This window comes from Rattus rattus, chromosome 15 (genome assembly GCF_011064425.1).
Source record: "Rattus rattus isolate New Zealand chromosome 15, Rrattus_CSIRO_v1, whole genome shotgun sequence".
NCBI lineage: Eukaryota > Metazoa > Chordata > Mammalia > Rodentia > Muridae > Rattus > Rattus rattus.
In genome coordinates this window covers 57,730,277-57,755,562 of record NC_046168.1, presented here as the reverse complement: position 1 = coordinate 57,755,562, position 25,286 = coordinate 57,730,277, and the positions used below count along the sequence as shown (strand labels likewise).

Here is a 25,286-nt window from a genome sequence, read left to right as displayed (position 1 = left end):
AACTGCTTAAACTGTATAAAAAGACAAGGCTGACACCAGCCCAGCACCTCCACACCCAGCCACTGTGTTGGAGAGGTTGGTGAGGTCCCAGCTCAACTTTGAATAAAGACTCCTGGTGGTCTTTAGTGATCTGTGGGGATTCCACTGACTGGGCATAACTGCTGGGGACAGCATACCATGACAGGGGCTGCCAGCAGTAGGCTGGGATGGAGACATCTCAGAAGCCCGCGGCAGCACCTGCTTTTGGAATATCAATAGAAGACTGGGGCAAGAAAAAGGCTGGAGAGCATGAGAAGAGCATTGAAGAGTGAGTGAAGAGAGAATGTGAGGTATGTGTGAGAGTGCATGTGGTGTGTGTGAGACGTGTGTGAGGTGTGTATGAAGAGTGCGAGTGAAAGGGGAACGAATAGAGGTGTGTGGGAGTGTAGGAGTTCGAGAAGAACACACAGGAGAAAAGCAGAGTGCACAAGGGGATGCGGAGTGTGTGCAGCCTCAAGCTGTGACTGAGTGAGTAAGAGAGCAAGAGAGAAACTTTAAGCCTTGAAAAATTGCCTATCAGTTTGTACCCAAAAGGTAGTCTGTCTGTTTATTACGCGTCTTCCAGAGATCCCTGCTTCCAGTTGAGAACTCCGGTTCTGTGTCAAGGCTGGGCCCTGATACATAACATTAATAAATTCATATATGTATTTTTTTCACCCCATTGGTTCTGTTCCTCTAGAGAACCCTAATAACTCCTCTAGTTAGGAGTTTGGTAATTTTGCTAGGACACCTTAAAAAATGCAGGGAAGCAGTGGACTTGGCTTAAGTACTATGATGATTTATATATGCTTAGGCTAGGGAGTGGCACTATTAGGTGTGGTCTCGTTGGAGTAGGTGTGTCACCATGGGCGTGGGCTTTAAGACCCTCAGCCTAGCTGCCCAGAAGTCAGTAATTCTGCTAGCAGCCTTCAGATGAAGATGTAGGACTTGGCTCTCTGTTCCTCCCTGTTCCAGAGACAGCCACATCTTCTAATGCAGTGCCAGACTCATCCCATAGCCAAGATGGGGAAGGTTTGTATGAACAGATTTGGCCATATCAGGTGCCTGGCTACCAGGGCTGCCTTCTACTCTGCACTTGGCAAAGTAGAGATTGTTGCCATCGACAACCCTTTTATTGACTCAATTACATGGTCTACATGTTCCAGTATGACTCTACCCATGGCAAGTTCAAAGGCACAGTCAAGGCTGAGAATGGGAAGCTTGTCATCAACGGGAAGCCCATCACCATCTTCCATGAGTGAGATCCCACTAACATCAAATGGGGTGACGTTGGTACTGAGTTTGTCATGGAGTCTACTGGCATCTTTACCACCATGGAGAAGGCTGGGGCTCATTTGAAGGGTGGGGCCAAAAGGGTCATCATCTCTGCCCCTTCAGCCGATGCCCCCATGTTTGTGATGGGTGTGAACCACGAGAAATATGACAATTCCCTCAAGATTGTCAGCAATACATCCTGCACCACCAACTGCTTAGCCCCCTGGCCAAGGTCATCCATGACAACTTTGGCATCTCAGAAGGGCTCATGACCACAGCTCATGTCATCACTGCCAATCAGAAGACTGTGGATGGTCCCTCTGGAAAGCTGTGGCGTGATGGCCGTGGGGCAGCCCAGAACATCATCCCTGCATCCACTGGTGCTGCCAAGGCTGTGGGCAAATTCATCCCAGAGCTAAATGGGAATCTCACTGGCATGGCCTTCTGTGTTCCTACCCCCAATGTATCTGTTGTGGATCTGACATGCGGCCTGCAGAAACCTGCCAAGTATGATGACATCAAGAAGGTGGTGAAGCAGGCGTCTGAGGGCCCACTAAAGGGCATCCTGGGCTACACTGAGGACCAGGTTGTTTCCTTCAACGGCAACTCCCATTCTTCCACCTTTGATGCTGGGGCTGGCATTGCTCTCAATGACAACTCTGTAAAGCTCATTTCCTGGTATGACAATGAATACAGCTATAGCAAGAGTGGTGGACCTCATGGCTTACACGGCCTCCAACGAGTAAGAAACCCTGGACCAACCACCCCAGCAAGGACACTGAGAGCAAGAGCGAGGCCCTCAGTTGCTAAGGAGTCCCCATCCCAACTCAGCCCCCAACACTGAGCATCTCCCTCACGATTCCATCCCAGACTCCCATAATAACAGAAGGGGCCTAGGGAGCCCTCCCTACTCTCTTGAATACCATAAACAAAGTTAGTTGTGTACACACACACACACACACACACACACACACACACACACACAAAGGTATAGAACTCTCAGCTCCAGCTATACCATGCCTGCCTGAGTGCTGCCATGTTCCCACCTTGATGAAAATGGATTGAACTCTGAACCTGTAAGCCAGCTCCAATTAACTGTTGTCCTTATAAGACTTGCCTTGGTCACCGTATCTGTTCACAGCAGTAAATCCCTAAGACAAGTACATACCAAGTGTATATAAAGCACACCAATCAGTACCTGGATGGAGAGGCTGCCTTAAAGTTCTCTAGCACAGGAACATCTGTCCATGCAGAGTTGAGATGCACCCCTTTCCTGGCACGTCAATGTATTTTCCGACCAGGTAAAATTCTCACAGATAAAGACGAAGCCTGTCCACATGATCAACCACCTCCAGCCCCAGCAAGCAGCAAAACTTGGCAGCTTTGGCCAAGTGATTTTGGCTTTAGAGTCAAGAAATCTCCCTCTAAAACTAAGTTGCTGAGGCCAGATGTGCAACAGGGGTGTCTCTCTTGCTGGGAGCGGAAGAATGGCTCCAAACTGCAACTTCCTACTCATGGCTTAGTCTTGCTGGTAACCAGTACCCACCTCGAAGCCACCCAAAAATCACCTCACTGGAATCAGAGCAAAAAATGTTCTGATCAGGGAACATTTTCAAAGGCGTTTGAGAGCTACAATGGAGAACTGGGTTCAATACAAGAGGCACCCTATCACTTAGGATGCTCCAAGGATTTTACAAACTGAACAAGGAACCAGAAGTGAGGTTGTAATACATAGTATACCATGATATGATGGCATCTCAATGTACTTCCGTACACACTGAAGTCCCCAGGCGGACACTGAACGCACTTCAGGCACATGGGGAACAGCGATCAGACTTTACACCAGAGGACCAGGGTATCCTCCATCTTTCCCGACATCATACTTTTACGCCCATGGTATCTGTACTTCACAGAACTAGACATGTTTCCATGGTACATGGTGCAGAGGCTTGATGGGGCAGCACTTGAATATTTACTGGAAGGCAGTGACTTTTTAATTAATTTTTAACTTAGCACACAAAGAAATGAGTCCCGCTACTACATGTGTATGTATCTTGTGGCATCGCACTTTATTCTAATCCATCTCCTGACCTTGTGCTTGCTACCATTCCCCTGGTTCCCAGATAATCCTTTCTCTGTTCTCCTATCACAGCGGCCCACACCTTCTTTGCTCCCCTCTTCTCCGTACTTCTCAAGATCCTCCTTCTGGCCACATGAGACCCCCACGTTCTTATGCACATATAGATTCTACATGAGACAGAATTTGTCTTTCTGACTTTGGCTTATTGTGCTTGTGAGTTCCAGCTCCATCCACAGTGCATTTAGACAATATATGTGCTTTATCCAAAGTTTCACTTCTGTAACAATCAGGGCTAGGAAATGGGGAAGGTAAAATATATGAAATTTCTATAGCCTACTGCCAATCAGTACGCCTCAGGTTATGACGTATCGGGTAAGTCCTCCCCCTCGGACCTCCGACAGTCTCTGGCAATGGCGCAGTATGTTCATGATCACATGAAATTTCTTGTCAACTTTCAAAGTTGTGAATTCCTTTATGTCAGCTTCCACAATGAAATGATGACCTGGAAAGAGAACCACCAGCCTCTAATTGTCATGTGGCCAACTCTCCTGTAGATTTTATGGTGTCCCCTTGTGAGTGGCTGAGTCCCTCTTCCTGTCACCCTCCAACTACAAAACATGGAGAGCAATGGCATCCCTGCTAAAAGTATGCTGCATCCTCTAAGGCCACAGGACATCCCTGCTGACGTTGGCTCACCCTAACGCACACCCCGCCCCAGGCATTCTGGTGTTAGCAAAGGGAACCAAACCCAACTCTATCAGCTAACTAAAGACCTTGGCTGAGACAAGAACTCAGTCCAGCTGCACCATGGGACAGGGGTGTGACGAGGACTAAAGCCTGGCACGCTACCGGGAGCGTGGTGCTGTGTGGCAGTTGTAGATGACTAACTGCTGGGGCAGCAGTCTCTAGAACAGCTGCATTTCTCTGTTATTCCCCAACAGCTGGCGCCCTCAGAGGCCATCGCTTTTTTTTTTTTTAGTTTTTTTTTTTTTTTTCTTTTCCGGAGCTGGGGACTGAACCCAGGACCTTGTGCTTCCCTAGAAGCGCTCTACCACTGAGCTAAATCCCCAACCCATCGCTTTACCTTTTGTGTCCTTCGTTTCTTCATTAATGAATCTTTGGTAGAGATTTCTCTTCACAGAGCTCATAGATGCTTTTGGTTGATGCATAATCTTATATTTACTAACTACTGCCTTGTTAATTTCCTTGATAACATCATTAATTTGACAATAAGTTAAACGGGATTTCATGTACCTGTTTTTAAAAAAAGTATGTAGTTATTTTTTTGAGTTTACTTTATATATATTATATATATATATATATATATATGGATGGATAGATAGATGATAGATAGATTGATAGATAGATGGATAGATTTACTTCTACTTTTTAAAATAAGATGAAATGTAACATAAAACAAGAACATTTTGGAGTTGAGCAAACAGAAGGAAAAGAGTCCAAGAATAGGCATAAGAACCAACGACTCACTTGTTCGCACACTCAGGAGGCCCATAAAATCCATATGTGACACATGCGGTGGCTGGAATGGCACTGTCAGGTGTGGCCTTACTGGAGGAAGTGTGTCACTGAGCGTGGGCTTTGAGGGCTACTAGTGCTGAGGCTCCGCCCACTGCAGAGAAAAGCCTCCCCACGGCTGCCTGCAGAACAACTCTCGGCCGCGCCAGCACCACGTCTGCCTGCTCGCTGCCCGTTCCTGCCATAATAAAGGACTGGACCTCTGAACCTGTGAGCCAGCTCCAATTAAATGTCTGCTTTATAAGAGCTGCCTTGGTTATGGTGTCTCTTCACAGCAGTAAAACCCAAACAAGACACTGTATATGCAGAGGGGCTGAAGGCCTGCATGTGCTCACTTGTCTGTGAGATCAAATGTGCTCTGGCCACGTGAACTCAGAGCTTTGTTTTCTGGGTGCCCTCCATCCCCTCTGGCTCTACACTTCCACCTCCTCTTCTGCAGGGTCCCCTGAGCCCCGAGGAGAGGGGCTTGACGGAGACATGACATTTAGGGCTGTGTAGTTATTCTGTCAAAATAAGCACACGAACTTTTCCTCTGAGAAATCTATTTCTTCCTTGATGACACTATTCCCTGCAAACTGTGAACATAACTAAAATGCTCTACAAGGAACGAGGCAAGCACCAAACCACAAAGTGACAGTACAAGCTGGTCATGGTAGCACACACCTTTAATCCCAGGGCTTAGGAGAAGAGACAGGTAGATCTCTGAGAGTTCGAGGCCAGCCTGGTCTACATAACAAGTACTACTACACAGTGAGACCCGGACACAACACTTCCCAGTCTTTTTACTTCAACACCCTCCTAACCAACATACATGACTGCTAAGTCTTAAAGCTTGCTTGAATGTAGCTGGTCTTGGCTATGTCCTGGGTTCTTCTTCTTCCCCCCCTTTACTCCCCTGCACCCATCTCACCCCTAACACTAGACAGAGAAAGGATAGAGGGAGAAAGAGATCACTGAATTTTTTCCTAACCACTCCTCCCAGTTTCCAGCCCAGCCCTTTCAACTGTTTCTCCAGCCATTCCTCCTCAGTTCCCCAACAGTCCGCTCAAACAGGCCCTCCTCCCAGTTTCCCAGTATCAGCAGCTCCAACTGTTCTATCTGCTCAGCTCGGCTTCTCCCAGCTCAGCTGTGTCCTAACAATGTCTTTGCACCAACTGCCTTCTCCTCGCTCTACCAGCCTAATCTTCCCGGCTTTAGGTGGCTTTTAGTATCTGATCTGTTCCCAGCAAACCAAGAGGCAACCAACACTGAGGTCATAGGGACAAGTCGTTCTAACAGCTAAGAGCGCTTAAAGGGCCAGCTGACTAGCACCGGGAGAGCCTTTAAAGGGCCAGGCACACGGGATAAATCACACTACAATTGAATATTAGAATTTACACTCAGTACTCACGCAGGAACGCCATTGAACTCGTCCATGGTTATAAAGTGCATTTCCTTAATAACTCTCTGCTCCTTGGGAGGCTTCTTTGGCAGTACAGGCTCCTCAGCTTTAACTGACTCTTTAGGATCCAGATCTGGCTTGTGAGTCCTAAAGAACGGAGATGAACGTGCAGACAGCCAAGTGTCAGAATTAAGCAGCAGACTGAACATGCTTTTTAAACTGGGAGGGAAAAAAATCTATAAGTGTGTGGCATATCCTTGTTTAATACTTTATAGGGGTTGGGGATTTAGCTCAGTGGTTAGAGCGCTTGCCTAGGAAGCGCAAGGCCCTGGGTTCAGTCCCCAGCTCCGAAAAAAAAAAAAGAAAAAAAAAAAAAAAACTTTATAGCCAACTTTTCTTTGTATCCCTACCCCTTGGTTATGAAGATCTCAACTGTAAGGGGAATTTTGAAAATTCAGTTGGTAAATCTTCATAGTATGGCTGTTTTCACGTATGTAACCAACCACATCATACACAGAGTGTGCATCACACCCCTCAGCAGTATCCCCTTTGCTTCTCAAAGCCAACATGTGCAAGGCTGAGCTCAACTCCAAACAGCTTTTCGTTTCCCTGGCTCTGAACCAGAAAGGCCAGTCATCCTTCTCCGTGAACCCTGGTGAGTTCTGCTAGTCCCTTCTACTATGCAGGTCACTCCCTGCTGCAGGCTCAGCAGGAGCCACGCACGGGTCACCCCTCCACTTGTCCTCCAGCAAATGGAGTCTAGTGAATCAAGTTCAGAAACAATGGGCTGTAGCTTTTAGGTTGTTTAACTGCCCAGACAGAAGAGACATCTGCTGCCAGAAGGCTTGAACTATTCCAAGAAAGAAGATTTAGATCAGGAAAATATAGACCCAGCCCAGAAAGCAGCAGAGAAATTCCCTGGAAAGATAACAGCTGGGGATCAGACCCAGAGCGCAACAAACATAACGAGTTATTGTGGGCGTCAATTAAATCTGGGTTACTCTGCCTTAGCTGTGTAGAATTATAGCAGGAATCACGAGACAAACAAAGTGATGATGCCACACTTTGGTGAATGTCAACAGGGTCCCCATCGTTAAACTGGCCGTCTCTTCCCTGAGCTCTCTCTTCTTGACCATGAACTAAGGACACACCTGCTAACCCCCACATGCCCGGCCAACTGCATCCATTTCAACCTAGTCAAAACTTCAGCTTTGACCTGGCTGGGTACCTGAAGCTGGGCTACTGAAGCTCTGCTATGCTTGCCACATCCTGCTGGCTATCCACTATCCACTCACTCTGTGGTCTGACTGATGACTGAGGCCTCCTTCCTCTACTCCTCAGTCCTGACTTTCTGCAGCAGTGCTCTCTCCTCCTTGTAGGGAAAGTCTACCCATTATTAAGGCCAGAACGCGATTACCTCTACTGCAGAGGGAGGGGCTGCACCGGAAGGATTTTAAGGTACCGGTTATATCCTGTGCTAAATTTAGCTCATATGTATATAGATATTGATTTACTATTCAATTTTTACATATATTGCTATAACCACTTTTCTATATATGCTACACTTTAAAACTTACGTTAGCTATGGAATGTTTGTACCTGCTGAAAGCACCTGTTAGAAACAATTTTAGTGTCAGGACTAGAGGGGTAGGAGTAGAGATGAGAGTCCAGGAAAGGCAGGAGACACAAAAGAGAAACTCCTATAGACAAAAAGGGATAGAAGATCTAATAGAGACAGCCACTGTGAACAAGGCAGAGGAAATTGCCCGAGAGGCATATTGGATAGCTGGGAGCTTAGACAATGTAGCAAAGACAGAGGCCCTACCTAGGCAACACAAACCATAGGTTTGGCTTGGCCACAAAACCCCGTAGGTTGGATACATGGGTAATGAAAGAGCCACTGAGCTCAGCCTTGGGCCTGCCAACTGTGAGAGAAAAGAGCTCCTCCAGATTCCCAGCAGGCCACAAGAACACCAGAACTAGATCTATCAAGACTGGAACTGGACACTTCGGAGCACTGACAACTGGGGTCAGGGATGCAGAGCACAGGAGGGGCAGAGGGAGCAGACACGGCCACATCTGTGAGATGCAGGATGACAGCAAGGAAACAGGGCAGCATGGAAACAGCATCCAGGAACAAAGTGGGAGCCAAGGAAGCACTTAGCTCCCTGCAACCCTCCAGCCATCATTCTCACAAGGGGGGTGGCAGTGGTAGCTGAATGCCAGGCATGAGGGCTTCTGGGAGAGTCCAGTTGTTTCTCGGGGCTCACAGAGCCTATCTTACCCTAAAGGCAGTGGTTACCCTGGTTCTCAAGGGTCAAGGGAGATACTACGCAGAGTCAAATTCTTGGTGATGACAGAGACCTTCACTGTCGATCTGGCAGGAGGCAGGAGACTGGTATCTAGTGGAGGAGACCAGTGATGCCCTGAGCACCCTATTCTACTCTCACAGCAATGAATGGCCTGGCCAAAGCCTGGAGGAGTAAGGAAACCGGGGAAGACAGGGAAGTATGGCACTTAAAGACAATCAAGTACGTGACAGAAAATGACTGAGGTATTTGTTTGCCCAAACACCTCCAGACAGCAAGAGTCAGAGGCATACTTACGAGCTCTGGGTCACTGTCACTTGAGGCAAATGGGAAGGAATGTGTTCTTTGAGATGTTCCACATCTTTAAACTCTTCTTCAAGAGATTCGCAGAGCTCCTAAATGTTAAAAGTGCTGTGAGCAAGGCTGCTTCCTCTGTCTGTGATGTCAGACACAAGCTCGGGAAAGACGGTGACGCTCAGTCCCCAGGAGCACCAATGCAGCAGCACGTGGCTGTCCCTGGAGGATGGGATCCCTCCTGGTTTTCCTTAGAGAACAACACCATAACCAACCACACCATAACTGTGAGGTGGAGATGAAGTTCACGTCTTTCCCAAACATGTTAACCTTGGGAAGCAACTAAGAAACGCACACATGAACCCCGATGACTTTCAACTCAGGAAACCGCTCTTCATGAGCTGGTGAGCACGCTCCCCAGTGTTGCCTCTGCAGCAGGGCCAGAGCGAGGTCACCCATGTGAGCGGCGTTTTCCATTTGTGACTTTTGAGTTTTACGTTTAGCTTTTCTGTTTGGTGTGTCTCAGTGTCTGTGTGTGGGTGTCTGTGTACAGTGTGTGAGAGTACATACAGTGTGTACATAATATGTATCTGTGCACAATGTGTCGGGGGGTTGTATACAGCATATGGAGGTGGATGTGTCTAGTGTGTGTGTGTACAGTGTGTTTTTTATTTAATTTCCACTAGGACCTGGGACAAGGAACTCATGCCCCCTGGCTCTCACTCATGCACACAGACGACACACTCTGGGCTCCCATCTACATCTTGAGTTCCAGGAAAGATGAAAACTGACAGGCCAATACTGTTCTCCATTCTGAACCTCTGACAGTTTTCTTTTCGGGAACTAATTATGTTCATGGTCACTATTTTCAACTGGGGATCACATTACTATTAATTATGCCCATCCCTGGTGCTGACGTCTTCTCAGACAAGGACTGCAGGCTTGGAGGGACCTGGGAGGCTACCCGTTCAAGCTCACTGAGCACTACCATGGTGCCAACAGCCGCATGAGATGATCACGGTGCAGGCTGTTTTCCTCACTGGGAAAGCACCCAAACACGCTTATTAGCTGAAGTTAATTAGAAGACTTATTTAGAACAAAACGAGCATGCAAGTGAAATTCAAGCTTTTCTTTAATGAGGAGCCCCTATATTTTATAAAAATGAAGAAATGGGGGTGGGAGGTAGCTAAGAAACAGCTATTATTCTTTAAATGAGAACCCTTAGACCTTAAGAGGTGACATGGCTTGCTCAAGGTGGCAGAGAAGACCAAGGTGAGGACCCGTGTCTCGTGCAAGGCAGTAGTTCTCACTCAGCCTTCCCCAAGGCACCCCTTGCTTATATTAAACCTACGAAGACTTCTTTAGGACATTTACTTTTTAGTAAAGTCATTAGCGAGAAGAAAGAAATGGCTGTCATTCTTAGCTTATGTTGAGAACATAATGTTACTTTACGGACTGATAGTTTACAAAGCCATCAACACTACAAGCATAACGTATCCTTATGCATGACTTGGTGATGAGGGTTTCTGGGTTCATCACCTTCTCCTTTCAAGTTAGGAAAGCGTTACCTTGAGTGAACCGTTAGTTTGTTCTTGATACTGAATTTCCAATTCAAATTGATTTAGAAGCTCGTTGACCGTAATGATCTCATCTCCTATTTTACTCAAGGTGGTCTTCAAGGTAGGGTCTTGGCCTATTACAAGGAGAAAATGGATAACAAAGATATATAAAACCCAGACGTACAAGTCCCACGTGAACTCTTGGAACAGACACCTACAACTCAGAAAAACATTTGAGTGGAAAAGGGACAAATTCTTCTTAAGACCTGACCCCATAGATAATCTTAAACTGTCTGTCTTGTTTTGTGGTTAGTGTATGACAGGTTCTTGCTATGCAGTAGCCCAGGATGACTTGGAACTTAAATCCCCCTGCCTCAGCTTCTTCAGACTTCTTTCATTTCTAAGTAGTATGGAAAAGAAGGAAAAGAGAGGCAAGTCCAAAGTGTCTCCTGCAGCTTTTAAGTCTAGCAAATTCCTACAATAAAACCTTTAGAAATAATAAACACCTGTATATAGGCCTAGTTGAGCATTCTTCCCAGGCACCGACATGAGCTGGGACTCAGAGACACCAGGCAGAGCGTATGAGCAGAGGCTACAACAAGCCCAGTCAGTACATGTGGAGGGATCCCATAGAGGAGACTTCTGGTCTCAGTGACTGCATACCCACAGTAAGGAACTGACTTTACTATGGGTAAGATCCAATGACTTCTGAGTACTCAAATCACAGGTGTTAGAAGTGAAAATCTCAAGTGAGGCTGTTACCTACTTCAGGGGACATGTTCTTTTTTTGGGGGGTTGGGACTGAGACAAGGTTTCTCTGTGTAGCCCTGGCTGTCCTGGAACTCACTCTGTAGACAAGGCTGGCCTCAAATTCACAGAGATCCACCCCCTGCCTCTGCCTCCTTAGTGCTGGGACTAAAGGCACAAAGGCATGTGCCACCAACACCTGGCCAGAGGATGTAATCTTCAGGAAAATCTGAACAGCGTCAATTGCCAGGGAGGTAAGCTTATGTTTAGATTGCCCTCCAAGTGTGTTTGTATAGAGGAGGTGGGCCTGAAAATAGCAGCAGCTCACTTTGGGAATTTGGAATCTAAGTTTGCAATTCATCCTCACTAGTCCAAACCCTTAACCAGAGGTAGAAACGACAACGGAATGCAGACTGGAGAAAAACCTGGAAGAAGCAAGGACAAGGGGTTGGGGATTTAGCTCAATGGTAGAGCGCTTGCCTAGGAAGCGCAAGGCCCTGGGTTCGGTCCCCAGCTCTGAAAAAAAGAAGCAAGGACAAGATGTGTACACGCATAGACAGTGTGTTTACATGTCTACACTTCTCCTATCACCCAGCAGCACCTCCCTTGATACATAGATTTATGAGGGATTAGAAAGCCTATCGTTCCTTCCTCCCTACAAATACAAGAGACTTAGAACAAGCAAGATAGCTCAGCAGAAGGCACAACTGTCAGAGTTTTAAGACCAGTCAGTGTGACTGGGCCTACCTATAACCCCAGCACCCAGGAGGCCGAGGCAGGAGAATCTTTGTGAGTTGAAGGCCTACAAAGTTCCAGGGCAGCAAGGACTACATAGAGACAACCTGTCTCAAAAAAGAAATTGTACGTGTGCTTCAAACAAAGCACACGTTCGAAGGATGAAATACAAGTAAGTGGAGACCGTTTGCAATTTGATGGTGTTTGCGGTGTGGAAGCAGAAGGGACTAGCCAGACTCAAGTCTGACGTAGCAGGATCTGGTACAGGAGGTGGCTGGAAAGTTTACTACGTGAAAGGACACGGACGACTTAACGACACCTATTAAATGCCAGTTCCTACATGGCTGTGGGGACTGGTGTGTTACTCTTATTTTGCTAATTCTATCTGACACTAAATTCCTAACAACCGAAATGAATTGGTAAGTTAATTTCAGAGTTCTTGACTTTTTTGTTTGTTTTGTTTTGTTTTTGACGGGGGTGGGGGATGGAGGTGGGGGGGGACACAGGGTCTCACTACATAGCTCTGTATGTCTTGGAATTCAGCATGACAACCAGGCTGGCCTTAAACACTGAGATCTGTCTGCCTCAGCCTCCTGAGTACCTGGAGCATTGGTCCTTATGTCCCAGAAGAATGTAAGTAGAATGAAATATTCACCCCTTAATGTCCCCTCTGCATTATTCAAGACAGTGGCACTGGAGTGTTTTGGAAAAAAAAAAAATCACTATTGTTACTTTAAAATTACCTTATTAAGAGACAGCCACAGTGGAACAATAATCAAGACACCTTGTGTGTACCCCAAATCTGAGTCTGTTCTGCTTACCAAGTTTTCTTAACGACAGAATTTTCTTAATATTCTCAATCTTCTCATTAACATAAGAGCATAGCTGTTCTAGATCTGAGGCCATCCTTTAAGCATCTAAATAAAACACAGAGAAATGCTTTTTAAAGAGAAAGTAAAGCCAAATTTCTGTTCACTTTCAATATCTAAAAATATTAACAAGTAAACATCTCCAAAATGAAAGAACACAATCGTGGGCTTTTCTTTTTCTTTGCCAATTCTACAAAAACTCAGTGTCCAACAAACACACAATGGTAACGTGTCTTGGAAGCTCCGGCCATCCTGACACCTTAAACCAGAGCCACCATCTTCCTCTAGGCTGGTTTAAGTGGAGTGAAAGGTCCACAGCGCGTGGTCCTTGCGAGGGTGTGTGGAAAGGCACCGATCTGAGCAAGCGTGTCCAATCTTTGGGCATCGCGACGCGCCATGCAGCTACCAAGAACAATAATGGCAAAAATAACCCCTCAGAACAATTAACGATTTTGCGCTGGCCCAGGTTGGCCAAGCCTGGATGGAACCCGCAGACGGGGAAGACCGGGACCGATCCTCCGCGCCGCCCGTTCCCCGCACCTACTGAGTGATGCCTCCTCGGGCGGCTTCCGAGCCAGCGACCTCGCGGAGTCTGGAGCGAAGAGCCTGCACTGCGGCTGGGGACTGAGTGCACCAGACTACGACCGAAACGCTAAACCGTGACACTAGCTCCCAGAGCCAAAATTCAAACTGTCCGCGGGACCTGCCGCCACGCAGGCGCAGAGGCGTCCGCCCAACGGCGCAGACTCGCTAGCACAAGTCAGCGTCTGGGCGGGGCCGCGGGCGGGGCCTGGAGTGGCGGGCGTGGGCGGGGCCTTGGGCGGAGCTAGAGCAGGATTGGATCGCTTCTGACATTGAAGGCTGGCCTTTTGAGCCTTGCGCTCTCGGGTGAATTCACTTATCACATCTGAGACCACAACACAGCTGGAGGCCCAGAGTTCCGAGATAACAGGAGCAGCTCAAACTGTGGTTCTCGAACTTACTATAGAATCATCAGGAGCAGCTTTTACAAACGCCAGGGACTGGGAGGAAATTATGTGCGCAGACACTCAGAGCACGTTTTTTTTTTAAAATACTCCCAGATGATTCCAGAAAGCTGCCAGGTTGGTGAGCTTAAAAGATTCTGCCTTTATGGGGATTAGATGCTTCAGGGTGGAAGCCAAGGAAACTCACTCCAGATAAAGGAGCTTAAAATGAAAGCGTTATTTTCTGGGTTCTTAGGGAGGAAGCCAGTTCGGGATCTAAATGGTCCGAGGGAAAGTTGTACAACATTTTTAAAAGATGGGAACACAAAACGAGAGGGGAGCTAGGAGGAGCTGTAGTGTGATCCAATCGTATTTTTGACATTGTGGATTAAGCAAGGGAGACTGGGCTATATCCAGGGCACCGACTTGGGATCTTTATTTCATTCTCCTAGACATTAGAGCTGGCTCTCAGAATGATAAAGGGAAAAAGGAGTGACTCGGTTGCATAAAGTTAATTAAGGCATAACAGACTATATATTTTTACAACTAATGCACCTTGGTTTAAATAACAGAAATTTCTATATTATTTACCAGTTAACAGACAAGGAAAAAAGTTTTAAGAAGTGGAGTAGGTATTCATACTTAGGCCTCGGAACTTGTTTGACCCTGCCAGTAGATGAAGAAATTGTCCTTAAGATGTCTGGCCTGGGAAAACTTTACAACAGAAGCTGTTCTGCTATAGGGAAGCCCCCAACTCCTCTGGGCCCTGGGACCTTGAATTTAGTTTCTCCCTATGATTAAACGGAGTCTGAAAATGAAATGGTAGTACTTATAATATATTTCTTTTGCTTGTTCCCAACAATACTCTATAAAGGGCAATACAAACACCAAATTGAAAACCGCAAATGATTATGAAATGAAAGAGAAGAGGGAATACTGAGGAGGGAAGGATTAGGTGGGGAGAGGGCCTTCCTCCAACAAGGCCACATCACCTAATCCTTCCCAAATAGTACCACCTTTTATGACTAAGCTTGGTTGGGGTGCATTTTTATTCAAACCACCACATTCCAATCACTGGCCCCAGTAGGTTCGTGATATCAAAATGAAATGCATTCACTCCAACTTCAAAAGTCCCCATAATCTTTCACAGCCTCAACACTATTTAAAAGTCCAAAGTTCAAAAGTATCTGAGACAAATAGCAATCACTTAACTGTAACCCCCTGTAAAATAAAAATAAAAAAAAGAACAGATCACATACAACTCACCTATAATGGCATAAAATATACGTTACCATTCTAAATGAAAGCATAGTGAAGAAATACTAGGTCAAAGCAGTACCTAGAACCAGCTGGGACGTAAAACCAGCAGGAAATAGGAAGTGGGACATCTGGCTTGGATAGAGAGAATTCTGGGAAACAGTCAGAGGTGCGAGCGAGTCACCTTGGGAACACTGAGGAGAGGGACACAAGATGAGGAGAGGAAACCAGACACATGGCTGAACTCAGCTTAGAATAAAAGGGATAACATAGTTACAAGCTCATCCGAGAACAAGCTGAAGCCCGTGACTTAAGCATTTAGTAGTTAAATATCAAATAGTTAAAGGGTCATTATTTCAGGGAACAAAGAAGCCTAGATGGAAAAGCCCAGAAGTAACACACGTTGACAAACCAAGAATAGCCATGGCAAAACCGAATGGGCTAAGTTATCCTAAGCCAAAGAGATCTACACGAAACCTCAGTTTAACTTTCTTACTGTTTATTATGTTTAAAATATGTTTCTGGGTATGTGCGTGTATCTGTGTAGGGTATGTGCGTGTGACTCCAGGCACCCGAAAAGTCCAGAGAGAGTGTCATACACTGTCTTAGTCAGTGTTCTATTGCTGTCAAAAGACACCATGACTGTGGCGACTCTTATTAAAGACATTTAATTGGGGGTTGCTTACCGTTTCGGAGGTTTAGTCCATTATCCCCCTACCTGGGAGCATGGCACACAGTTAGACACAGTAGCCGAGAGTTCTACATCTGGATCTTTAGGCGGCAGGAAGAGACAGACTGGGCTTAGAATGGGCTGTTTGAAACCTCAAAGCCCACCCCAGTGACACACTTCCTCTAACAAGGCCACATCACCTAATCCTTCCTAATAGGGGCACTTCTTGGTGACCAAACATTCAAAAACAGGAGCCCCTAGTAGCCATTTACATTCAAACTACCACAGATCCCATGGGGTTGCCTAACGTAAGTGCTGTAAGGGAGTGCGAGGAATTCAATTCAAAATAAAAAGACTACTCTGTGGGTAGGAAAAAGTTTATTGGGGAATGAACTGACAGGACCTCTCATGAGGGTGGAGAATTGCAGCCTAGCAGGGGACAACCAAGAATAGCCATCACAAAACCTTATGGACCAAGTTATCTGTATCAAGTAGGTTTTATAGGGTTTCTAAATGCTTAAGTGTAGATACCTCCTCCCAGAAAATCTTTCCTTTCTTAGGTAGAATAGGGTCCCTGAGCAGGGCCTGCTGGGAGTGAACCTTGACCCAGTCTGGCCAGGTTATGGGAAGTAGATATCCGTTTACCTGTAGCAGATGACCCCTTAGGGAGGAATGAAAAAACTTTAGTTTTCTGATAAACAAGGTCCCCGAGACACAGGGGCTATGCTGGATAGTTTTGTGTCAGCTTGACACAAGCTAGAGTCAAGTTCCCGAAAGGAGGGAACTTCATTTGACAAAATGCCTCCATAAGATCTGTCTTTAAGAGTTAAGGGAGCAGGCCCCAGAGGGTGAGCTCTGGAGGGCTTGCTCTACCCCTCACAGAGCTGGTGCTAGAGACACGGCCTCTGCCCCTATCCCTATCCCTATCCCCACCCCCACCCCTGCCTGGGCAGCACCGGACAGCTGGCTCTGGTGGCATGGGCACAGGAGAACTGGCCTCACTCCTGGCTGGTTGTAGCATTCAGAAGAACAGCCAAACACCTTTTTACCTTGGCAGTGTGGTAGAACTGGTCCTGGTGGTGTGGGTGCAGGAGAGTCAGCTGCTGCAGGCAGGAGAGCTGGCCCTGCCCCTCCCTGGGCAAAGTAGAAGAGATGGTCTCCAGTGGCACAGATACAGGAGAGCTGGTAGGCAGACTCACTTAGCTACCACCCAGGCCCAGATCCAGGACTTCGAGCTGGTTCATGTCAACATCTACCGTAGCCATGAACTGCTGGATTGCATGAAGGGGCCAGTCCTACAGAACCAAAGCTGCAGGATCTTCATGACAGGGAAACTACAGGATGCCCAGAGAAGTCCCAGTGAGGATTCAGTGCTGATAGCGTAGCAGAAGCCAGAGGCTTTGAACCAGACCAACGACTCACTGCAGTGAACATTTGCAGGTAAAGCTGTTCGGGCAAAGGCTGTACCGTGTGACACATGGCAACACACCACAGATTCCACAGTGAGAACACAGCTTCAACAGCGAGATGTTATTTCTTATTTTCATTTTATTTTTAATCTTCTAAATTTTATTTTGTTTTCTTTTGGGTGGGAGTTTGCAGATATAGAGGGAGGGGAAGATGAGTGGGATTGGGGTGCAGGATGTGAAATTCATGAAGAATCAATAAAAAAAATTTTTAATCCAGCTGTAAGGCATTTTCTTAAGTAGTGACTGATGAAGAAGGGCCCAGGCTGTGGTGGGCGATGAACCTGATTCTATAAGCGAACAGGGTGAGCAAAGCCATGAGGAACAAGCCAGCAAGCAGCATTCCTTTATGGCTTCTGCATCAGCTCCTGCCTCCAGGTGCCTGCCCTGTCTTCCTTCAGCGGTGGACTGAAGTGGAAACGTAACAGTTCTGTGGAAAGTCGATTGGATGGTGTTTTGCTGGGGCAAACGTGTGAAAGTGGACACAGGTGTGAAAGTGGACACAGGTGTGAAAGGCTCAGGCAAATGCATGAAGGAACGTTTCCCTGAAGCAGACACAGGAGAGTAAGGCAAGCACATGAAAGGACATGATGAAGGATTCTTTGTTAACAACACACGTGTATTGGTCCGCCTTTCATTGCATAGTTGAGTTTCATTTGTTGGGACTCCACAGAGAGAAATGCACCAAAAAAACTTCTGGAGGTATGTGCAGTTTGCTGCAGCTTCCAAAGACTCAGGCTGATTGGATGCACGTGCTGAGGCAAGACCAGCGCTGAGGCAAGGCACGTGGAGGACACGTGATGTTTGGAGGGTATAAATAGGACTCCACAGAATGATGGAGAGAGAGCTTGGCTTGCTAGTACAGCTAGGTGTGCAACACTTATGAGTCTCACATCTTCACTTGTCGACGCCTGCACCAACAGTGTGTGAATATCAGGCGTAGGTCTGTGGGATTGAAATAAATCAAGTACACAGATCACCAGTTTTCAGCGAGTGCCACCAAGGCTTTACTGAGATCTCCTTATATACCCCAGGCAAAAGCCAAGGAAAACAACAAGGCAGGTGAAAATCCCCAACAAGGAAAACAGGAAAAGTCTGTGTGGTGAAAGTTCCGGCCCAATCAGGGGCATAAACAACTTCTTAACAACAACAAGCAGGAAGGCTCAGTGGGGAAGAAGGGTGTCATGGAAAAATCCCAGCCCCAAATCAGGGGCTAAGAGCAGCTCCCGAGGGTGTAAACAATTTCTTGCTATAGCAGGCTAAAAGGCTCATCGAGGGGGGGAGGGAAACACCAAGGTAGGGCCCAACATTCGCTGATCTTTGCTTCCCTGAGAGAGGCACAGCCAAGAACTTCTGGTGTTCTTGCTGGTCCCTTCTGCTGACTCAAGTCTAAGCTAATGCCTCGCTGTCTCTGCTAGGTTGTGTGTCTTAGCTAGGGTTTTACTGCTGTGCACAGACACCATGACCAAGGCAACTCTGATAAGGACAACATTTAATTGGGGCTGCCTTACAGGTTCAGAGATTCAGTCCGTTATTATCAAGGCAGGAATGTGGCAGCATCCAGGCAGGCATGGTGGAGGCAGAACTGAGAGTTCTACATCTTCATCTGAAGGCTGCTGATGGAAGACCGACTTCCAGGCAGCTAGGATGAGGGTCTTTTAGCCCAAACCCACGGTGACACACCTACTCCAACAAGGCCACACCTCCTAATAGTGCCACTCCCTGGGCCGAGTATATACAAATATCACAGTCATGTCACAGCTGTTGCTAGCCCAACTCTACCGGAACTGCACTGTTGGTGTATTGGTGAGGTATTTGTGAGCGGATCGAGCCGCTGCTATCTGCTAACCTGTGAACTGAACTGCTAATTTCCAAACAACACAGACAGGAGTTGCTCTAAAGAACCTTTCTAAACAGGCCCAACCCTCCACCCCCACCACGCCATCCTTTCTTTTTCACTACCCCTGGTGGGTGGTTGGCTACAAGGGAGGTTAAAGCATCTAAGAACTATCATTAAAAATAGGTTTTAAACAATTAAAATTACAGTGCACTACAACGTGTAAGTTGAATAGACTGTTTCTTCACCAACTTGCTTTTTGGTCATGGTGTTTCATTGCAACGATAGAAATCCTAAGACACAGGGTTTCTGAGAAAGGCTGTGTGTTAACTTTCATGGCCATCAGCCCTAGGTCTGATAGCCATTCAAGGGTAAGCCATCTTAGAACCCGGCTTGTGACGTAGCTGGTGCCGGGAACCCAACTGGAGTCCTGTGTAAAAATAAGAAGCAGTCATAGCTGCCCAGCCACTTCTCCATCCTCACAGGTAAACTTGTAAAATAGAATCTCGAAGGAAGCAAAACAAATTGCTGGAAAAACCACACCCTGAAGGCAGCCAATCAGAAGCTGCCCTGCCACCTGGCCAAGGCAAGAACAGTCAGTCAGCAACAGTCTCCAGGCCCCCCAGTAAAGATTCTGCAAAGTGTCCGAAGCCCTAGCCAATCCCAGAGACGACCCTAGAGATGGCCAACTAATCAAGTTAAAGGTCATCTACCCCCACCCTGGAGTTCCTCCAATCGTCTTTAAATTATGCCTGTGAAGCTCACCCTGGTCTTCAATTCTGATGGTTGGTGGACCCCTGCAGGCTGGATTTCTGCAGAATAAGTTCTCTTTGCTTTTGCATCCTAATTGAGTGTAGGGTATCACTACTCTTCAGTGAATCCTGGACCCTTTCAAAAGCAAACAACTGAAAGCGAGTTCGTCTACAAAGTTTCTCCGAGTTTTCCTTTTTATCATTTTTTCCTTTTAACTTCACAACCTTTAAGGGGATTGTCAAGTCAGGGATAAGTACGAAGCTATGTTAACATTTGCTGCAGTTTTATTTAGAATGTCATTTGAAAAATTTCTGTCAGCGTAAAAATCAGTGTCTCACACAATGGTAGAAAAAGCTCATCCAAGCCCATAGTAAGAAGGGCTGAGAAGAGCTGCCAGGAGATACCAATTTTAGTTGTCCAGATTAGGTTCTGAGATGTGGCCATGCCGTGAAGGATTAAGTTCAGTTCCCAGAACCCACATCGGGCAGCTCACAACACTGTAAATCCAGCTCCAGGGAACTCCTACTCCTTCTTCTGGCCTCCAAGGGCACTGCGTGCATATGACAAGAATGACTAGACACATAGACTTTAAAAAAATTACAAACTAATAATTCTCTTTTTTCTCCCCCAGGACAGAGTCACTCTTTTAAGTCAGGGTTTCTCTTTTGAGACAGTTTCTCTTTCAAGACAGGGTTTTGGTACAGCCTTAGCTATGCTGGAATTCATTCTACATCAGGCTGGCCTTCAACATACAGTAATCTGTCTGCCTGCCCCTGCCTCTGCCTCCTGAGTTCTGGGATTAGGCATGTGCTACCACCACTGGGCAAAAACGTAATAATTCTTACTAACTTCCACTTTACTTCTATATAAGCTGCAGAATAATGCCACAGCACACACACTTCATCCATTTCTTCGTCTGTTTTGTTAGGGTTTTTTGAGATAGAGTCTTTAGCCCAGGATGATTTTAAACCTCCACCTCTGTCACATGGTAAGTTCACAGGAGAGCATACATAGACCTTAACGTTGACTAGAAGGTCTTTGTTTACTGTGGTGACCTAAGAGGTTTTCCCAAATCATGTAGCCCCAGGCCTTACCACTGTTGGTCTTTTAAGCACAAAAACTGCATTCCAGGTTGACACACGTTAGTTAACAAGACTAGTTAGCAAGAAGGAAAAGGACAGAGGCCAAAAGCAAGGTTAGTATGTTTAGGGACTTTCCCAGACTCATCCTGGAACCAGTGACTTAGTCTTTGATTCCGTTATGTCACGCAGACTAGGTCTTTGTTCCTGTTGGTTCCGAGGCCTGAATGATGTTTTTTTATTTTCGATGTCAGTTGCTTTAAGTGTGGAAGTCAAAAACCACTTGTGGTTGTCAGTCCTCACCTCCCGTCCTCCTGTCTAAGTTCTGGGAATAGAACTCAGGTTGCCAGGCTGGGCTACAAGGGTCTTTCCTGGCTGAGCTGTTTCACTGGCCCTAAGAACTCTTTTCATTATTTGTTTTTGTAATACTAAGAGTCGAGCTAAGGCCCTGTGTACTTTTACTTGGGAATTACTGTACTTGGCACTGTTTTCACTTCAGGGCTATATAATTAATATCGTGATAATACTGGCTCTGAATGTCTTTCCTAACACTCATTTTTTTTTTTTTTTTTTTTTTTTTCCGGAGCTGGGGACCCAACCCAGGGCCTCGCGCTTCCCTAGGCAAGCTCTACCACTGAGCTAAATCCCCAACCCTCTAACACTCATTTCTTTTATTTATTTATTTATTCATTTATTTATTTTTGGTCTCCTTCTCTATGCCCCTAAACTCACAATAGGGTTTCAAAATGTGCAAGCTGGACTTCAACTCTAGGCAAGCCTTGTTAATTTGCATCCTTTAACCCCAGACCCATCAGTGCTGGTATTACCAGCATGTGCCACCATGCTCAAGAAGTTAAGACTTTTTTTTTCCCAGTCTGAAGTGATCACTCATGACTTTAATCCCACTACCTGAGAGGGAGAGGCAGGCGGATTTCTGTGAGTTTGAGGATGGCCTGATGTACACAGTGAGTTGAAGACACAGCTAGGACTAGAGACTCTGTCCCAAAAAACAAAAAAACAAAACAAAACAAAACAAAAAAACAAAGCAAAACAAAAATCTAGGCCTAGCTAAAAAACATGATTTGGGAGGCAGATAAAAGTGGCGCAAGAACTGGGCCAGATACTGGCACGACATTTATTTCCCTCTCCGGAGGCCTGGCATTCCCATTGATAAGCATCGAAGGGTAAATGATTGGATGCAGGAATGAATGAGACACATGTAGGCAGTAACAGGATTAACCAGTCTGTGGCAGCAGCAGACACTGTACGGAGTCAAATATCAAGTTGGCCACGCCCTTCGGAAGCCGTGATCCGGAAGCTACTGTTTGTTGCCTAGGAACGCACGGAGCCCGCCTGATGACGCTAATCAGCTGACGACATCTGCGTCCCAACGTCGAAGCAAATGCGGCCATATTGCCCTCTGGCGGCCACCGTACGGACTTGACTGACAAGGTGGCGGCGCGCTCGGACGACCCGAACTGTAGGCGCAGCCATACTTCCCGGAACGTATGGTCTCCGCTGTCTTACGGACTCGATGGTCAAGATGGCGGCGACAGGGAGACATTCGAGGCTCTAGATGGGCGACCTATTTGTTTGCTGCTAAGCGGTCGCGCCAGGCGTGGGGAGTGAGAGTGCGGGACCGCGGAGGCGGGACCAGTGGCGGAAGTAGTTGCGGGTGCCTTTGCTACCGCGGTCGAGGGGCTTGTTCAGCTTCGCGGGTTGCTGCGCGGGGTCCAGAGAGGGTGCTCTGTGAGCGGAGATATGGTGAGTACCTGGTCGGATCGGGGTTCAGAGGCAGAGGTCGGAGGGGTTGGCAACCGCTGCCTATTGGCAGGCGCACGGGGTTCCTGGCGAGCTGTGTGCCCAGTCTCTGGGCCGGTGAGTGAAGGGGTGTGATGAGGTTTGAGGTGAACCATCTGTGAGTTCTTTGATGAACCGTTGTAGGGGGTCCGTAGTGGAAGTTCAGTGGGGACTCCAGATGGCAGTTTTGTGGGAAACCTTCACGCGAAGTACCTTCGTCAGAGAGATAAGGACTTGGCCATAAATGTATTTGCACAGGCTCTGGAGAACCGTCATTGGGGGTGGGGTCCACGAGCTAAGTTATAGACACTTGTGGGAAGTCGGGATGGGACGACAGCAGAATAAATTTAAGTGCTCTCCGTGTAGAACTCTTGAATGGGACAGTTTGGTTGAGTGTATGCGCTGAGCAGTCAGAGTGACAGGATGCTTGACAGTGTGATGGGAGGTCTGAGTGATGGGGAAGTAGAACGCAAAGTAATGAGGCCCAGGGCTAGGTGAGGAGGGTCTGGGTGAACTATAACGGAAAGGCTAACGGGAAGTCCGAAGACACAGTTGGAATTTGTGGCTAACCACGGTGGAGCTGTGAGGGGGGAATTAAGGAGCCATCATGGGGGTGGGTCTCACAGGAAGGAGATGGCTCAGACCTGGAACCTCCAGATGCTGGGGAGGACAGCAAGTCTGAGAATGGGGAGAACGCCCCCATCTACTGCATCTGTCGCAAACCGGACATCAATTGCTTCATGATGTGAGTTGAGGAGAAGCAGGTGGGCTGATGCCTGGCAGGGGCGGGGAACCCAGTGAAGCAGACCCACCCCTCACATCTCCACCACTTGCTCTATTCTATGCAGTGGATGTGACAACTGCAACGAGTGGTTTCATGGGGACTGCATCCGCATCACCGAGAAGATGGCCAAGGCCATCCGGGAATGGTACTGTCGCGAGTGCCGAGGTGAGGCTTGTGCATGGGCAGTGAAGGAGGTGGGCTCCAAGAGATGAAGGCGCTGTAATGGGAGGATCCTGGGTGATAATGGTGTCCTGTGTGGCCAGAGTGATCGTTGGTCTGTGGTGAATTGGAAGGCCAGCTCCAATGTGAGCAATTGTGGAAGATCCCAAAGGAAGGGGCAGCTCTCCCATAGCATGAGCTGGACAAGTAGGTGGGGCAGGAAAAGAGAAAGAGGTTCTGGGACCATTCAAACCTCTCCTCCAAACCCACCTTGGCTCCACTCTTTGCCTCACAGAGAAGGACCCGAAGCTGGAGATTCGTTACCGCCACAAAAAGTGCCGGGAGAGGGATGGCAGTGAGCGGGACAGCAGTGAGCCCCGGGATGAGGGAGGAGGGCGCAAGAGGCCTGCTTCAGATCCAGAACTGCAGCGCCGGGCAGGGTCAGGGACAGGGGTTGGGGCCATGCTTGCTCGGGGCTCTGCTTCGCCCCACAAATCTTCTCCACAGCCCTTGGTGGCCACACCTAGCCAGGTGAGTAGCCACAGTGCTCGGGGTGGGTGAAAGTTCTGCTTTGGGCCTCATCTGTATCCTCATCTCTACCCTGGATACTGTCTCCTAGCATCACCAGCAACAGCAGCAGCAGCAGCAGCAAATCAAACGGTCAGCTCGGATGTGTGGTGAGTGTGAGGCATGCCGACGCACTGAGGACTGTGGCCACTGTGACTTCTGCCGACACATGAAGAAGTTTGGGGCCCCAACAAGATCCCGGCAGAAGTGCCGGCTCACCAGTGTCAGCTGCCGGGCACGGGTGAGCATGGGCAGAGCTGGGCAAGATCAGATAGGAGAGCATGGCAGGGAGGCTCAAAGTAGGGCTGCTTGAGCTACAAATAAGAAAGGTACAGGTGGGGCGGAGCTTGGTTATGTTCAGACATGTGGGAGGGGCCTATGAGTTCAGGGGAAAGCTGGGGGGAATGATAGCTTTAGGTTGTCAAGCATGTCAGGACACATCGGGGTAGGATGGAGCATATCTGTGGTGAGGGGGGGGGAAAACGGCATTTGTTAGACCAGGCAAGGCCAGGTAAGTAAAATGGGGTTAGGACAGGGAAGCCTTTATTTTCCTGGGGCTGACTTAGTTTTCCTCCTGGGCATGCACAGGAATCGTACAAGTACTTCCCTTCCTCGGTGAGTCCAGCCCCCCAGGGCGGGGCAGGGCTGCGGGCAGGGCGGTCAGGGCCAGTCCTGAGATTCTGCCCCGCAGCTCTCGCCGGTGACACCCTCAGAGGCCCTGCCACGGCCCCGCCGGCCACCACCCACTCAACAGCAGCCACAGCAATCCCAGAAGCTGGGGCGTATCCGTGAAGATGAGGGGACAGTGTTGTCATCAGTGGTTAAGGAGCCACCAGGGGCTACAGCAACACCTGAGCCACTCTCAGATGAGGACCTAGCACTGGACCCTGATCTGTACCAGGATTTCTGTGCTGGGGCCTTTGATGATCACGGCCTAGTGAGTAACAGGGTCATCCTGTGATGGGGAGGAAGGGGAGAAGGCGAAGTCGTAGAATGGGGAGGGGGCCAGAGGGCGAACAGGCTGCTTGGGAAATGAGCAGCAGGTGGGACACGAGTCATCAGGGTGGGTCAGGCGATGCTCTGCTTGCAGCCATGGATGAGTGATTTAGAAGAGTCCCTGCCCTGGATCCTGCACTGAGGAAGCGG

General features: G+C 47.8%; 2 protein-coding genes across 2 annotated transcripts in view; one reads left to right on the top strand and one right to left on the bottom strand.

The window, feature by feature from the left end:
- Positions 1-3,264: 3,264 nt before the first annotated feature.
- On the bottom strand, positions 3,265-13,527 carry Ska1 (spindle and kinetochore associated complex subunit 1). Its single transcript, XM_032885640.1, has 7 exons — positions 13,344-13,527; positions 12,756-12,851; positions 10,462-10,586; positions 8,897-8,994; positions 6,300-6,437; positions 4,458-4,627; positions 3,265-3,875 (listed from the first exon to the last, which is right to left on the bottom strand). Exons 2-7 carry the CDS (start codon positions 12,838-12,840, stop codon positions 3,727-3,729), a joined length of 765 nt encoding a protein of 254 aa, XP_032741531.1. The 5' UTR covers positions 12,841-12,851; positions 13,344-13,527; the 3' UTR covers positions 3,265-3,726.
- An 8,749-nt stretch (positions 13,528-22,276) lies between these two features.
- Cxxc1 (CXXC finger protein 1) overlaps positions 22,277-25,286 on the top strand; it is a 17,504-nt gene continuing 14,494 nt past the window's right edge. The window contains exons 1-5 of the mRNA XM_032885809.1: positions 22,277-22,594; positions 23,257-23,375; positions 23,479-23,579; positions 23,869-24,104; positions 24,193-24,210. Of these exons, the coding sequence (XP_032741700.1) occupies positions 22,592-22,594; positions 23,257-23,375; positions 23,479-23,579; positions 23,869-24,104; positions 24,193-24,210 (477 nt within the window). The 5' untranslated portion in view covers positions 22,277-22,591. The remainder of the gene's footprint in view (positions 22,595-23,256; positions 23,376-23,478; positions 23,580-23,868; positions 24,105-24,192; positions 24,211-25,286) is intronic.